Source organism: Musa acuminata, chromosome BXJ2-8 (assembly GCF_036884655.1).
Source record: "Musa acuminata AAA Group cultivar baxijiao chromosome BXJ2-8, Cavendish_Baxijiao_AAA, whole genome shotgun sequence".
Taxonomy (NCBI): domain Eukaryota; kingdom Viridiplantae; phylum Streptophyta; class Magnoliopsida; order Zingiberales; family Musaceae; genus Musa; species Musa acuminata.
Window position 1 is genome coordinate 52,386,734 of NC_088345.1, and position 17,839 is coordinate 52,404,572.

Here is a 17,839-nt window from a genome sequence, read left to right on the forward strand (position 1 = left end):
ATGCATCTTGAAAACCTTCATGCACCACCATACTCTACCAACCATACATCAATCAGATTTAAGTTGGCCTTGACAATGAACAGAAGCAGGGGCATCCAATGTTGTTGACACAGTTAAAATGTGCACACCAAAAGGGCACTCACTATTTCATGATACAACAAATTAGAGAGGAGAGAATACTAAAAATATATAAAGAGTTCTTCTCTATGATGAATTACCAGATCACAGAGTGAATGGAGAACATCGGCGTTTGATGCTTCGATGACAACATAATGTCACGAGATAAACACCAACGTCCGATTCGACTATGTCTAAGTAAACCCATTGATATTTGAACTCTCCTGTTGATCAAAATTTCCACTGTGGAATGAGGTACATCCATCATCTTCCATTTTAAGAGGATCAAAAAGAAATGAGAGGCCTCACTAGTACAAAGACTAAAGACCAGAGTAGGCAAAACAAGTATTTTCAAATACAAATAATTGCCCCTTGCTGCATTTGTGAAAAAATGGGATAGGCTATGGACTATGAGTGCTACAGCACAGATGTAGAAGTTGCTCCTAACTGTATATTTACACAGATGAAGAAAAAAAATATATTGAACAAAAACAAGGGGATTCCTGCGCTAATCTCAAGTGAAGCAACTGGTTGTGTCGGTCTTGATCACCCTGGTATTGTAAGAACCACAAAAACCACATTTGTGGTAAAGCCAGTGAAAGCGAGATGTTCCCTTTTTGCCACAGTCGTTACATAGTATGTCCTGGGTATTACGAAATAGCAATTAGTTCAGTATCATGTAGGGTCTCAAGATAGTTGTTTGATACCTGACATCGATCCCGATACTCTTCAGGAAGCTCTTCAGCAGCCAACAAGGCATCAATCATGCCAAAGTACACCTGAACAAATGCACAACCATTTCCAATTAGAAGAAATGAAAGCTGAAGGAATTATATGCTGTATAGCAAGCATGCTCTAGCAAATATTTGCACTCTTTCAATTTCCATTTTGTACCCTTGTAAATTTTTGTTCAATTGTGTTCTAATATAGCTATTATGCATGATACTAGAAAGAATTGCGCCCTAGGCATGCTTACTATCACATCCTTTTCACAGATGGCCCTCATCCTGAAAAGGAGGATGCCTTAACTTACCAGCAACATTTTGATTGATCATGCATGAAACATGAACCGGAACCAAATATATTTTGGGGCTAAATTGTCACTTTGAAATAAGGAATAGCATCTTTATCGTTGCATGCTCCATGGAATAAAGAACACCACTTAGATGTAAGAACACTTCTAGGAAACATGTTAAAGTTAGTTGATACAACAATTAGAAAGAGGATCTACATAATTTGTAAACGTAAAATCAGGTAGGTGAAAATTTATGAAACTAAGTGCATCAGATATAGGCTTTATTGTAGATATGGATTTCATTAAAAAATTGCAGCAGTATCTACAAGATTCTGATGGGGTTCAAGATTGATCATAGGATTTAGGACATGTATAGGTTTGGCAGCTCAGGATGAGGATAGGTTCTGCAGCCAGACTAACAAACCCAATAGTTTTATGGTTTCTTTGAAACAAGAAGATCTGACAAAAATCAGTCATAATCTGCATGATGAGACAAAGATGAGCTGGGGTCAATGGGATTGGCTGGAAATCAATCTGGGATCAACCGACACTGACCAAAATTAGTTTGCAAGGCTGGTCATTGCTCAGGCTGCTATAATCAACTCAGGATCAGTGATTGAACTTGGTGATCCCAAAAAGTAAGGGTTCACAAATTTGTGCCTAATCTGAAGCAGAATCAGTTTCAGACAAGGGACTAAAATAGTCAGTAATAGAATACTAGAGAAATTGATAACTTTTATGGTGATCCTTAAATTGAATCAGATGATCAAATCAAATAAGAATTCTGGATGAGTTAAGATGCGACCATTTTAGAAATACTAGTATGTTTAAAGGGATTCAATGACCATGTAGAGACATAACATGGAGATTTTTAAGGTTTAACACAAGGAAAGAATGAAGAAAGGATAGGTCATAATCTTATCACCAATTTGCCTATGGGATTTGTCATTTCATCTGTTTGAGTGGATGCAAAATCATTCCTCTCTTTCTTGCAAATAATCAACATATACAATGAATCCTTCGAAACTACCTATGCTTACAAACATATAAAAAAATGCTTAATCTTGGAAGAAATACTGATAACTTACGGCCATGTCTCCCAAGGATTTGCTGCAAATTGGGCAGGTGTAATGACTGCAAGTGTACGCCTAGGCAGAAACAAAAAAGTTAGCTAATTATCAACCAACTTCCTGAATAAAAAACATGCAGGACAACATCACAGCTAACAAATAAAGCCTCAAAGAAAAACAAGAGATACTTGACAGGAACAAGAGCATACTTGGAAGCATGCAGAATGCATGAAATGTCCACAGCGCAGAGCTCTTACTGCTGCACTTGATGTAAACAGAAAATCACAACAAATCGGACAGTTTGTCTCTAGACCTTTCTCCCGGCACTTGTGCTCCTTCAATTTCATACCCAAGCAACAATTGCATGTCATGCAATGAAAGAAGTCTATGCCAAGTCCTTTTCCAACACGACATAAGTTGCAAAATGGGCAGTGGTACACATTTCTGAAAAATAAAAATTACAGGATTAGCTACTTGAAACATGTAGATTTGTTTGTTAGAGGACTCAAGTCTTTTCATATCATTTATCGATTTGATTAAAGTTTATCTTAGTTTTATTAATTTTTGGCTGAAACAACACATTATGCTAATTACTAATGATCTATGTTAGTAGGTGACATGTGATGCTGAGACTTTCACATAGAGAACTGTGAAGACATTACTGAATGCAAGATCATATCTGTAAGGGTTTGTTCTTGCAAATATTACTTGATAACCCCTACAAATGATATTTTATCATTACACAGGCAATCTAGGAATCATAGTTGTGCATGAAACCTCAAGCTCAATGATCAGGAACAACTATAATTTGCTAAGGATTTTGACAAAACAAGAGCCGAGAACACCGAGGAGTTCCAACATGGAATTCCCTTTGAGTCTTGAATAACTAGAAACAAATGATTAACTAACTAAACTGTTTCAGCTTGAGACCCAGAAATGACACCTATAGGAAACAAGAGGTTGCACAAAACACAACAGTTGATTTTCCTGATAGTCAATTCCAAAGAGAAGTCAAAACCACACTGTGGGGTTTCTTTCATACCTTAACACTTACTTCATTTGACTAAAAAATTGGGCACCTACAAAAATAAATCGAGATCTTCACTTACTAGTTTCAGTAGTTCATATAATTGATTCTCAAGAAAAGTTGTTGTGCATAGGACACAACTATTATTGTCTATAAGGAAGTTTAAACTATATAGAAAAATGTTTATATGCAGAGGTTTAAGAATTGTGTTTAAATGAATATATTTCCCTTAAAGCAATCTATATTTATGCACAAATAAATGTCTAGATGCTCAAGATAAACATGAAAAAGATAAATAAATGGTTCTTTAACACTAGGTATAAGTAAAATAGGGAAGTTCCATAAAAGAAAATAAAGCCAATAAAAAAGGAACATTTATTTTTCCTAATGCCAAAATGCTATTAGAAATGCAATATTGAGTCATCAACCTTTCATCATCAAAAAACTTGCAGATATTGCAATAATACTTCGCCATCGAGAATCCAGCACAGGAAGGTGTCCTGCAAGTTGGACCAACTGGTTGAACCTTCAAACAACGCATACACATCATTTCACTTGTTGCTTTTCTGCAAAGGACAAGAAAGAATGGTTGGCATCATAATATTGTCCTAGCCAAGGGACCCAAAACTGCCAACATTGTCCAGTAGAGGAGGTTAGTTTCACCATTTGAAAGCCAAATAAAATTCTTACACCAATTAGTCCAACTAATACACATACATACATACATACACACATACATACATACATGCGTATGTATACACACACACACACACACACACATATATATATATATATATATATATATATCAGATCTGAAATTCCTGTATGCAAGCTACATGAGCAAGAACTTAAACCTGGGAAACCTTTTACAAGTTGCGATATGTTTGGAGCACCCTAAAGCAAAGGGTTCTATCCACCAATGCAATAACAACATATACTCCGAAGTAATATGACTTATTGTGTCACAAGGAGGAACTTAAAGATCCCACATTGGGCATGACTCCAAGATGTTTAGGTTAATGAGCAAGGTTCAATCCTTCTCATGTAAGGCATCCTTTTATGAAGAAAAAATATTATTGCCCATAAGTGATTGGAGCAAGCTCAACAGCCAAAGAAGAGAATACTCAACACAGGACAGAACAATACTTTCAATCCACATACAATCCAATTCTAATGAGCATCATAAGAAAAGATGAAGTGGAAAACCAATAAGATAGCACCAACTACCAACCAAGTACATTTTAAAAGTAGAACATACTATTATGCAGAATATTGATTGCACGGTTTGCACCATAATATATACCATCCCATACAGGTGGATACACACCAAATTGCATGACATACACTGATATGCAGCAAGTTCAACACAAAAAAGGCTCTGGCAGGCAACTAGCAAATTTCACATATAAACACAGCCTAGACAAGGCATGCAGTTGCATCACTGGGTGAATTGATTCAATTATGTAAGTCAACGGTCACCAACACAATATGGTCATACTACTTAGTGTTCACATGAATGAAACTTAAACTTCTACCCAAATGACAATGTACAGCAGGTTGCCTTCATTACTTTAGTTTTTGCAATTAATCCATTAGATCCTGGTAATATTTAGGCCATGCACAAGCTAGGTTCCTTTAGGGAGTCCCAAGAATTTAATCTCACTTAAAATATTGATTTTTTCACATTAAATGAAATATTTCCTAAAATCACTTGCATTTAAACCTTTTAGTACATCAACTTAGTTATACAAATTTATACAAGAAAATAAAACAAGTTACTAATAATGGAACTACAGCCAAGCACAGTGCTGCGACATTTTACATGAGGAAAAAAATCAGCAGCATCAAGGATGATACCTGTCCATTGAATGATCACTGACTTTGTCATGGCAAAATCTGCATGTGAACAATTTGTTACAACATGCAGCAACAAGTTTGCAGTTCCTCCTGTAATGCTCACAGCCAAATATTTGTTTCTCCGGATCTCGAAAGGATGGAGAGCATCCAGGTATGTCTTCTCCTTCTGTAGCTTCCTCAGTTCTAGCCTGAGGTAATTTCTGCTGAGCAGCTATCCAGCGACTGCAATGTCCATCTAAATTACTTACTTAAATGTCACATTAGCACATACAGAAGATTAAATAACACAAACCTTGTCATTAAGTTTTGTATAAGATATGCCTTTCTTCGTGGATCAATTGTTGGATCTCGTGAAACCTTCCTTATCTCTGATTCAAGCTCATTCTGATTCATCCTAAATATATTATTCCAACCAGGCTTGAACATCTGGTCACTTTGCTCGAGACTTTCTTGGTGATCAGCCTCTATGGATGCAACAATTTGATAAGTCATTTGTAGTAAAAAAAAGTCAGCAAAGAATTATAATTTCCACAACACTGAGAGTTATATAAAGTACAAACAGTAAAAGACGTGATTAGATTACAGACCTTTTGGAAGACCAGAACTCTCTGTTGCATCTGTAGACAATGAGGGAGTATCCTTCCACCACTCATTTAGCCACTCATTAAACATGGTGTTTTTGGTTGCCTGTCTCCATGTATCCATCATCTTATTCTGTTCCTCTTGACTAAGAGCAGAAGTTACCCATGGTAGCATCGATTGGAGGACCTCTGCACCTGTTGTTCCTATTATTCGTCCAACAATCTTATCTTGCTCATCCACTGAAAAATGCTTGTCAAATAATGGCCATAATTCAAGCTCTTCTCTGAAGATATGATTATCAAGAGTAACTCGTAGAGATTTGCACATTCCTTGAAGCTTAGTGACAAGCTCATTATGTTTTCTAGTCTGATCAACTACATGAGAATCAGAATTGCTTCCCCTTGCAGTATCTTTACTGATGTTCATTCCCAAGCCATCATGCAGTTGTGAGAGCTCTAAAAGCACCACAGAAATATCTCTAAATAGCTTTTCTTCCTGCTTGTGGTCAAGGGTGTATGAATGACTCACATTATGAAGTGTTTCTCTTGATTCTAAAGCTGGGAAAACAATATCATCCTCAGCATTACTATGAGCTCTGTATAGACCCCATAACAAGCGAAATCTTCCACTGAACTGCCGAAGAACAGTATCAACATAAGGTATAAGGTTTCCGGATTCATCATCCAAATACTTCACATCTTTGCTAATCGCCTTATGAAATTTAAATATGTTGTCAATTGGCCTCAAAGTGTTCTCTATACTACATAAATTCAATTCCATCTCTGGAACAAAGAGACTGGACTTAAAGTAAGGGGCAGAAGAATTGTAAGATGAAAAAAGCAGAGACTTTGAAACATCAGGTGAACTTATTCCAGTGTTGGCGCTAGCAACTCCCAGCGCTGGTACACAGCATGACTTTTGGCTACATGACACACTGTAGATTTCATTACTTTCTGAAGTGTTGATTTCACCAGAATTTCCATATAATCCTGAAAAGTTGCCTCGTTTAATAGGCCTAGCATTGTTCTCAGATTTCAGAATTGTCAAGCCTTTCTCACACCCAAGTAGACAAGAACATGAACAGAAATTATGTCTGCAATCTTCTTCCGACTCAGTACCGTCTTCTAAAGGGAAGCAACAGATTGCTTTTGAAGTCAAGCATATGAACTTGCCAGATCTGGTAATATCCTCGCTCCTACCCTTGCACGCCCAACCGGAAAAAAGGGTGACCAGTGCATCTTCAGATGATGAGGCTGTGCCATGAAACATCAATCTTAGCTAGCTTTAAAAAATTGGTAAAATGATGTGGCAAAAGTGAAGAGTAAAGATACACAAGAGAACTGACCAGCTAGATGCATATTCTGGAGAAACTGACTTGCCTCCTTATCACTTAAGTTTGCAACAAACCATGGTAAAACACGCTCTAACAGTTTCAAGGGCATAACACACAGACTTCTGAAAAGAAGCTTACACTGTTTCTCAGAAGAAAAATGCATCCTGGCAAGAGGAAGAACCTAAAAAAAGAGAAGTACAAATGTATTTTCAGATACTCAAAAGAAAACAATAAAGTTAATGTTGTCCGTATCAGCGTACCTCAGCTTCCTCACTATGGAAATGCTTCTGAATAGTATCCATTATTTGATCAGCATGCGAACAAAACTCAGAATAGAATTCTACAGAAGTAGAATTGGCCTCTGCACTCTGGATTTCTTCAATTAAGCACCTAAACTTGTTAAACTGAATTTTTTCATTTGCATGGTCCAGCAAAAGGAATTCCATTCCATCTGATACTGCTGGAAATATTACTTGGTCTTCAGCATAACTGCATGTGCAGAAAATGCTATTTGTCAATAGATGAGTTCGAGCACTAAGTCCAAGAATAATGGTGAATGTGTAAAGATTGCTTAAATCACTGCTATTTCATGTTGTACTTCATTATCTCAAATGCAGTCCCTGTGCTTCTTAGTGTAAGGGCACTGGCCAAACTTTTTATATGAGACATAAGGTTCGCAATACCGTACCGTACCGGAGTTTCGACCTGGGCTCGGTACCGGTACGGTACGGTATACCGCTCGGTACACCCAGGTGTACCGAGCGGTATATTCAGGCGTGCCGAGCACTATACCGGAAGCCTGTCGGACCGGTACGTACCGCCCGTACTGGGCGGTACGGACCGGTACTGCAAACCATGAGACATATAGTCATATAGTAAGTTCAAATTTTCTATACATCATGGTCCACTTCTCTCAGAATGGTTAATTGGTTATGAGCTTCATATAATAACAAAAAAAAGGTCATGCAAAGAATGTAAAATCCAAGAGAGCTCTTAACCAGAATTCGTATAAACTTTATCTGCTTCTATTCAATAAAAAATAACAAAGTCCCTTACCTATGAAAGATGCACACATCAGCAATAAATTGAAGCCTTGTGTTGAAGACAGACAAATCAGATAAATCTCCAGAAAGCTGTATTTTCCTTGCACATTCTGCTATTTCATTTAATTCTTTTCTAATAGCATTATGCCAATGCAATATTTCATCTATCGGGTACAACCCAAGATCAATAGCTTTGCTGTCTGGTTCGTCATGTTTTCTCTTCCCAGTCCTGGAAAGATCAGAAAGACAGGCATACTTCTCAGTGTCATCAATAGAACTCTGTGATAGAGAATCATCAACATGACTTTTTCCCATGTCAGCCATGCTTTTGTCTTCAATCCAAGTAAATATGACCTACATGTTTCAAACAAATAACAATGCTAGTTAAGTTAATCTCGATTTGTAGACAAATAGTCAAGTTAATCTCGATTTGTAGACAAAAGGAATCTTGTATGAAGAAAAATATTACCTGTTTAAGAAGTTTTTCGTTTGGTACTATCTTCCTCAAACAGTTGATCATATCTTGGTGTTCCTCAGGTGAAACAGAAGATGAAAGCCAAGGAAGGAACTTTGTCATCATATCCACAGGGATGCTACATAAGAACTCCCAAACCAGATCAGCCTGCTCTTCAAATAAATACTTCTCTATAAGCAAGGGAAAGACCTGTACCACCACAAACGAATTAGCCACAACATATATTGGCAGAAAATATCATGTAGTATTAGGTCTTGAAGAAAGAACACAACAGTGGCACAGTCATAAATAGATGCTTACTAATCATTTATTAGTAAAATAGATCCATGAAACATCCAACTACAGGAACAACTAATGAAAAAACAGAATATACCACATCCGACAACAGAAACAGCCAGAATTCAATTTCTACCTTAATCTGTAAAATGCTACTAAAAACAGGCGACCTTTGGTTAGCTTCCCTTAATGAATAAAGCAAAATTGGACTAATGGTTCCAGAAAATATGGTATGAAATAAGAACTTCTGGTAAAATTCTTGACACTCAAATGTAAATTTTAATAATGAATTCAACATAGCAAAGAACAAGAGCATGTAAAGCTGCGACTTGCAGTGAGAACATAGCATTGATTGGATTAGAAGAGATCTCAAGGGGAATGCTCGACAGGGCAGTACAACACTTACCCAAACAGGCAAGAATGGTTGTCCTGCATCCTAACAATCTATTATTCATTCTTTATAAACTTTTCCTGCATCTGTTGTCTCAGTCCATACGATACTAATTAACCATTTAGATTATAGATTTCTGGACATTTGAATTATACTGGTCTCTAGAATCCAAATAAAGAGACAGAGATACCTTCCATAACCTTAGTTTGTAGATAACAGATTATATAACAACAACATCAGTCTCCATGTTATTTCAATTTCTCAGTTGCTTGAATAGTCTTCATCATTGAGTTTTTTTTTTAGATCAAATGTACAGTCCTTTACTATAGACCAAGGCTCGCCGTACTTCTAGGCGATACATACCAATCCGATGGAAAACTAATACAGGCGATACATCCTAATCTATTGGTATGCCCCACCATACCATATTTCGGTATAACGATCGTACCGACAGCCGATCTGTCACGGACTTAGCTGTTTTTGCTTAAGTCGTACGACACCCTTGCATGTCCGTTTACAAAGGTCAGCCTCCTCGAAATCTCCTATGGTCCTTTAGGACATACAAAAGAGAAAACGAGTTAGCGAAAGTGTCCAATGCAAATTACAAACAGACTTCACAAGCTCTGAACGATCGCACAACAAAGGATCCAAAATGGTCCACTATAGACCGAACATCTTTCACGAGTGTCCACATGACACAACCTTTATTTATAAGCCTAAAATGGCCACTAAACCCAACTAAAATGATATTATAAGTCTTCGACTATCCCTCTACATATTGTGCAAAGCATAAACAAATCAAAAGACACGGACATACATGAGCATTACATTAAACACCTTGTTTACAGTTTTGTCCGTGACAGATCGGTACACCAATACAGACCAGTAAGGTGAACCATGCTGTAGACTGTTAAGCTGTATAAACAATTCAAGTTCACACACACGTGCATTGTTTGTTTGTCTTGGATGATTTTAAAGATAATCACCTCTAATGGCCTCAAACACACACTATGCAACAACAAATGGCAAATGCTTCTTCTATGTGTCATTCAATCTGCAACAAGAAATTTAGCACACCAAAATTTCCAAAGCCTATATTAAAGCAAAAAAAGATAATATAGCCTATATTAAACCATGCTATAGACCAAAGCCTATATTAAAGCAAAAAAGATAATATGAGACCACATAAACACCAAAATTTCTAACTTCTTTGTGTAATCCCAATATAGCCCAAAGAAAGAAACTTCCCCAAGTAATCCATGGAACCATTTCATTTTGATGTTGATTTCTGATCATGTAAAAATATGCTGATTGGTGACTTTAGCTTGAAAGTGCACATAAGATTGGAAAGCAAAAGCTGTTGATAGAATACATCGATGTACATCATGTGGTAACACAAGGTCAATAAATAGGTGAACAGTGCATCTACAAAGGACAAGGGAAAGCCAATGGCTGAATTATCCTTGATTTACATGCATGAATACCTTCAAATGACCACCAGCTGACCAAAGTTTTGAGATTAACTTCATTGCAGTTGCAAGATCAAGCAGTTCAGAATGAAAACACAAGATCAAGCATCTTACTCACAAACTGCATACTATACATCTAATATTTAGTAAGACTTTATAATCCTCCGTCTCTGTAAAATATTTGAGTCGATATATGCATAAGCCTCATGATGTGTCCTTGTAATCGATACAACAAAGGCATAAGAAAAGAGAATAGTTAAGTCCATTTGTCATTTATTTCTGGATGAACTAAAAGAAAAGAACAAAGTTCTACATGAACATATCTTAGCTATCATGAAAATAATTTTATACTACAAAGGAGAACCTACACAAAGGCAGCTAAGACAAAACATGTAGTATGAAACATCTGGCAATTATATTAATTTTTTTGACACTGCCAAATACAAGAAAGAACTTTCTGACACTAGACTTCAGTAATTTAAAGTTTTGAACTTTCTTATATGCAATATTTAAAAAAAAAAATCTTAGAAACACGTACCTGCTCTTCTTCCTTACACATATGCTGGACAAGTGCCGTTCTTATGACTCCAGTGCGGGAGGCTAGTTCTCTTCGGAAATGATCCTCCGAAACAAATACCTGCTTTTCCTCCTTAGGCATCTGCTGGCTAAATAATGCTTTTATTGCTCCAATACGAAGAGCTAGTTCTCTCCGAAGACGATCATCATGTGTCATATGTGACTTTAATAAAACAAACACAAAATAGAAAAGATGGCTTTCCCCTTCATGCTCTAGAGAATACGTTCTAGCCACATTCTTGACGCGTGTATCAAGAGCTGGAAAGATAACCTTGAACATAGATAAAAATATATATTGTTACATATATCATATCAGTTTTCTTCATTGTTTCAAATATAAAAAATTGAAAACTGAATCATGTAACAAGAGCTGGAAATATAACCTTAAAAATTAATAAAAACATATGGTTACATATATCAAATCAGTTTTTTTCATGGTTACAATTATTAAAACTGAAAATTTATTATGGCCTTTTTTCTTCAATAAAGCACAAATAACCTCTAAGAAAGAGACTACAGAATCTAATGTAAATTCCATTTGACACCCAACTCAAAATATCTCAAGTTAGGTTCCAAATAAAGACTAAAAAGTTAAAAAATAATTCTTTCTAATATCCCATAAATATCAAACGAGCAACCCTGCCAAAGCTCTAAAAGATGTGCTACAATCTTCCAGACAAATGGACCTAGATTTGCCAATTCCGATAAATTTCAAGTTCCCAGAATATGGACTTTGGCAAATGCAAGGAATGCACAAATCAAGGTGCAAAATTGTGTTTTTGCCCTTTTCCCTTCAAAGAAAAATCATGTAAAGAATGACTTGTAAGGATTCTTAGGGCACATGTAAGATAGAAGCTTTGGGTAACAAGCAGAGGTCACATTACATGACTCCCACTAAATACAGGATGTTGAAATGTCTCAACGTACCAGATAAATAACCAATCTGCTAGGAGTCTCAGCAGCAGGCTAGCAACTAAAGACATGTTAGGAACAAACATAAGAAAGTAAGTCACATCTGTGAAGCACACGCATGAACATGGGACACTTCTAATCTTAGAGTAGAACATGGCATGGCATAGGCACAGCACTTAATAACTACGTAGCTTATGTATGCTAGTAATTTCAAATCTGAAGACATGTTTGTTGCATTTTGTGATCTTTGTATGTGTACCTTGTCAGAAGCATAAAAATTCCAAAAATCATTCATTGCATACCTCAAATTCATATAACAAATATTAGAGATCTGCAGTCATATAAGTTCAAAACCCAAGGTACACATTATTTGTGTTGGACATGTCTAGATTCCTTGCATAGGTAAATAAGTGCCCTACATACATTACTATTAACGAATGAATCTGTGTTCAACATGTCTAGATTCCCTACATAGGTAAAATAAGTGCCCTACAAACATTATTATTAACAAATGTATATCACGCATATGTCCTAGTATGTTCCATGTATCCAACACATCTCAAGAAGTGTTTGACATGTATCCAACACAGTGCACTACGAGCAACAAAATGTTTTGAGAAAAGATGGCACCATGGCAAGCATGTGATCTATCTTTTTAATTTCTCCACTTCCATAGCCTCCTCTCCTTTTCCCTTCCTCCTCTAATCTAATATTTTTCTTAATCCTTTCTGCTTCTTCCTCTCATCTTCTCCTGTTATTCCTCTCTACCATTGTGGACACTGGTCACGAGTATCCTAGCTCTAAAAAGAAATCAGCTAAAATGAGGATGGCTATTAGAATGATGGTATGAAATTACCATTCATACACTCCTTGAATACCTAACTTTTGTGTAAATGATTGTCGAAAAATAGTGCGACAGAAGAGTAATACCATGAAAAGAATGTTAGCAAGTCCACTTTTAAAGAAATACCACATTGGGTGTCATCTCTAACATTAACTATGTACCATGATTTTCAAATTAGTTACACCAACTTCTTTGCGGAGTACACCAAATTCCATGTACTTCTTTCTGGTGTGATGGAATTCTTTCTGGAAAATGTTACATTTTTCATAAAGGACAATTTCTCATATAAAAAATAGTCTTACTTACACCAGCTTTTATCTTACCAATTATTTTATATTAGATAGTTTTCAAGCAAATCACCTTACTGTGACCGGCTATCAAATTGCTAATAATTATTATAGATGTAGTACTTTGATCTACAGCACAATCAAAATAAATGCTTCGTGCATACAACTTTTGAATTAAAACATCTTATTTGGATTTATTTGGCTTTAAATATGCGGGGACAAGAAATAAGTAGATTTAGAATCCAAAAGGTGCAGGAACAATGGCTGGATTCTTTTTTTTTTAGACTACTCATTTTATACTGCATGTATGGTGATATCAGATAAATGCTAATTTTATAAACTATCACCTAGAATAAAAAAAGTAATCCATAATATGCTGCCTTGCTCTTCTTCCATCAAAGAGTGTTCTCTCTTTCTAAGTATTAAGACACTGACAAGCAAATAAACTGATGTTCCTCTTCCATGATACAACAGCATGCTAATTTAAACCTTGTTTCATACAAGGTGAAAATAGTCAATTTAAACTATCTTAATCTGTCAAACTCTAAACCTCTATGGTTTGTTTGATGCTAACCTATCTAAGGAGCAGTGTTACCTGGTTTAGCAAAGAAATGAAAGATATAATTCTAAATTCATTGTTACTAAAGCTGGAATGGAGCAGATGGTCAGACCAGAAAAAACAGAAACTCGACTCTCGGCTGGTCCTGTCCACTAATTAGTATGTCTGACCTGAAAAGATCGAAATTCCCTCAATTATATTACTCTGGTATTTATTATCAAAGGCAGTTCATCTTGCTCTACCAAAAATAAGCAGTGATAAAGACATTATAACTCATCAATCAATGACTTATTCATCATTACTTCTCATAAAGTATGGAATTTGATATTAATCCTAATAAAAAAGTCAGCCTAAAGAAGCAGAACCATTAGTCTTCTCCCTGTGAGCTAAACGATCGACAGCCAACACGATGTTGTTATATTGCAGTTAGTTACATCATTTTCGGTCCTAACACGACCATCACCAATTCAAAGTTAATAGTATTAGCTGCACGAAGATCGAAGGCTTCTCCAACAAATCAAGATCTTTCACCTAAAACCCTTCCATCGATGCAATTGTGGACCACCTACCATTACCAAGCCTTAAAACACAAGAACTTCAAGATCGAAGGAACCAGTAAACATACAAGTATACATAAACCCGTACCGCGTCTTCGGCGTTGCAGTGGTGCTGGTAGATGTCGAATAGGAAGATGCAGCGCTCCGCAAGGGAGCGGACGTCGCCGCTGCCGTCCGTGGCGAGCTCGACGGCGTCGTGGTGGAGGCGGTCGAGCTCCGACCGGATGGCCTTCTGGAAGTAGAGGAAGATCAGGATCGGGGACTTCTCCGCCGAACCCTTGAGTAACGCCGCCGCCGCCGCCGCCGGCGGTGGCGACGAAGGCGCCGGTTCGACCGAGTTCGCCACCTCCTGCGGCATCAGGGCGAGGACCCCGTCACCCGCCTGTGGCGTCGCCATGGCAGCCGTCCTCAATTCCCCCTAGGGTTTCAATCCCCCTTCCTCTTCCTCTTCCTTCTTCTTCTTCTTCTTCTTCTTCTTCTTCTCTCTCTCTCTCTCCTTCTTTTTTCTTTTTTCTTATTTTTTATGGTACTTTAAACGCCTCAATCGCGATTCAACGAGCCATTGGAGGAGAGCGAGCTCACCTCTCCCTCTCTCTCTCTCGGCGTTGATAAGGGGTGTGACGCACGTGCGGATCGCCACCAAGTCAGCTGCGGAGGCCGTCGCACGTGTTATCACCCAGTGCTCCAACCGCGGCCCAAGCAGGGATAATCTAGTCTTTTCACGTGTTGTCTCCCACATAGGTCGGGTCGTCCCCTCCGGCCGAAGCTCTCTATGGATGTCGCTACGCCTCGGGTGCATTTACGGAAACACCCATGCTCGTCGCGGGGATTCTCTACGGCGGTCAGAGAGACGGGAGATTGGACCGGCTCGGTTCGGCCACATCGAATCCGGTTCGCATGGATGGACCCGGCCCGGGGTCGCAACCCACGACGGGACGGGAACAGCACGCACCAACACCGTTATTAATTCCCCTGCAGCGGCGGAGCACGGAACGGGCACGCGCGGCGGGGGCGGGGGAGCGTGCCGCGGACGGGGAGACACGTGGAGCCCCCGTGCTGATCGGGTCCATCCATCTGACGTCCTGATGGGTCCCACAGGACGCGGCTTAATTTTGACCGGACGATTAGCGGGTCGGATCGTTCTCGGCGCCCCGAATTCAGCGTTGAACGAGAAATTAGGTGTGCAAATTGAGTTGGAGGAAATCTGATTGAAGAGTGAATATGATTGATTAGGTTCTCATAAAATGTAACATAAATGTTTTTGAGGAGATGACATTTAGCGAAGAATTGTTGAGATAAGAAAGATATCATATGATTGATTTCATAGCATAATTTTTGTAGATTTAAGTTGTAATTGTTTGAAGGTCTTGGCTTCCTTGGAGGAGTTGAAAGTTCATTTGGACTAGTTTGGTGCATAAAATAATTAATATGTTATCCTCCAAAGATAAGTTGGTAAAATGATCATAATAAAGAAATCAAGTGAGAGAAAGGAACTAATGGTTCTCTTCTGTTTTAAAATTGATTTGATCCTTGTCATTTGATCATCACCCGATAGTTGGCACTTGATACTTTTGCCATCTCACCAAAAAGAGAAAAACACAAGTCAAATTGTAAGTTTCTTTCCCATATATTAAATTAAAATTTGAGAGTGCTTTAAGGTTTTCATGAACAATGGCAATGTCAAATTCCCACATAGAGATCAAATCTGAGCATCCATTTCCACCGCTTCTACTTCAAAGTTGTTTAGTAAATTTTAATTTTAATATATGGCTTTTCAACTCAAATTATATAATTTAGTATTTTAATATATGGCTTTTCACCTCTAAAGGTCGTGGTGGCGGAAAGTTCATCACCCTCGACTTGCTATTCAAGCATTAGCAATGCTCACAACGGTGATATCGTTATGAGCAATGGCTACACCTCTTGAGAGCACTATATCATTGAGCTTAATGGCTTCGCTCAAACTGCTATAGTAGAGGTGAAAGGCTAAGATGTAAGATCTGCTAGGTGAAGATGCAAGATCAAATGCGCTAGAGACACATAAGTTAAGAAAACCCAACCCATGTGAAGAAAAATCTACTATGGTTAAGGCACAAGATCAAATACGCATGAGGCGTATGAGTTGGAAAACTCGCCTCCTGCCAAGATATATTTGCCATGACGGAGTCACAAGGTCAAATACGTACGAGATGCATGAGTTTGAAAAATCTAACATGCTAAAGAGAAATCCATTACGGTAGAGGCACAATGCCAAATGTGCCCGAGGCATGTGCTATGAAATCTAATCCATGCTAATATATATCCGTCTTGATGGAGGTACGATGCCAAATGTGACCAAGACATGAGTCGAGAAACCCCGACTCGTGCCAAGATATATCCACCATGATAGAGGCGTGAGGCCAAATGTGCCCGAGATATATGAGTTAGGAAAACCTAACCCGCATGAAAAGAAATCCACTACGGTGGAGGGTGCAAGGCCACATGTGCCCGAGGTATGTGAGTCAGAAAACTCAACCCGCACTAAGGTATATTCGTCACGATGATGCGAGGCCAATTGTGCCAGAGACGTATGAGTCGAGAAAACCCAACCCACATGAAAAGTAATCTACTACAATAGAGACATAAAGCCAAATGCACTAGAGATGTGTGAGTAGGAAAAACCTGACCCTCGTGAAGAGAAATCCGCTATAACATATGCATAAGACCAAGTGTGCTTGAGATGCACGAGTCAAAAAATTCTGACCGACATAAAGAAAAAAATACTATGGTAGAGCCACAAGGTAAAGTGTGCCGGAGATGCATGAGTCGAGAAAATTTGATTCTCATGAAAAAATTCGCTATAACGGAGGTATAGAGCAAAATGTGCTTTAAGCATGTGTCGAAAAAACTTGACCTACACCAGCAAAAATCTGCTATAGCAAAAGTGTAGAGCGAAATATACATAAGACGCATAAGTTAGGAAAACTCGACCAGCTTGAAAAAAATCCATCACGGTAGAGGCATAAGCCAATATGCCCGAGACATATGAGTCGAGAAAACCCAACTAACATGAAGAAATTTGCTACGGTGGAAGCATATGACAAAATATGCTCGAGACATATGAGTCAAGAGAACCCAACCTACAACAATAGAAATCTACTATAGTAGAAGCACAAGGTAAAATATGTTTAAGATGTGTGAGATGAAAAAGCTCGACTCGCAATAGGAGGTCTCGGACGCTCCCATGATAAATAAACTAAACGACTTACTTCAAGCCCCTCTCACAAGGACTCCCAAAGCATACCTTCAGGAGGAATAAATGATAGGGAATATAATGTCAACTAACACGTGATTGTCACATGGGATCCAAGTCACTCTCCACCCATATGCCTATATAGATAAAGATTCAAAGTAAGTAAACTCAAGCTTCATTCTCATCCATTATGGTAAGAAAAATAATCACAAACTTC

At 38.0% G+C, this 17,839-nt stretch overlaps 1 protein-coding gene across 1 annotated transcript; it reads right to left on the reverse strand.

Annotated features, from left to right (window-relative positions):
- Positions 1–324: 324 nt before the first annotated feature.
- Positions 325–14,963, reverse strand: LOC103995756 (zinc finger protein BRUTUS). Its single transcript, XM_065122968.1, has 14 exons — positions 14,479–14,963; positions 11,194–11,502; positions 8,514–8,708; positions 8,058–8,398; positions 7,262–7,490; positions 7,014–7,182; positions 5,674–6,921; positions 5,379–5,550; positions 5,087–5,308; positions 3,658–3,795; positions 2,412–2,646; positions 2,221–2,280; positions 825–896; positions 325–760 (listed from the first exon to the last, which is right to left on the reverse strand). Exons 1-14 carry the CDS (start codon positions 14,785–14,787, stop codon positions 632–634), a joined length of 3,828 nt encoding a protein of 1,275 aa, XP_064979040.1. The 5' UTR covers positions 14,788–14,963; the 3' UTR covers positions 325–631.
- Between the last annotated feature and the right edge of the window lie 2,876 nt (positions 14,964–17,839).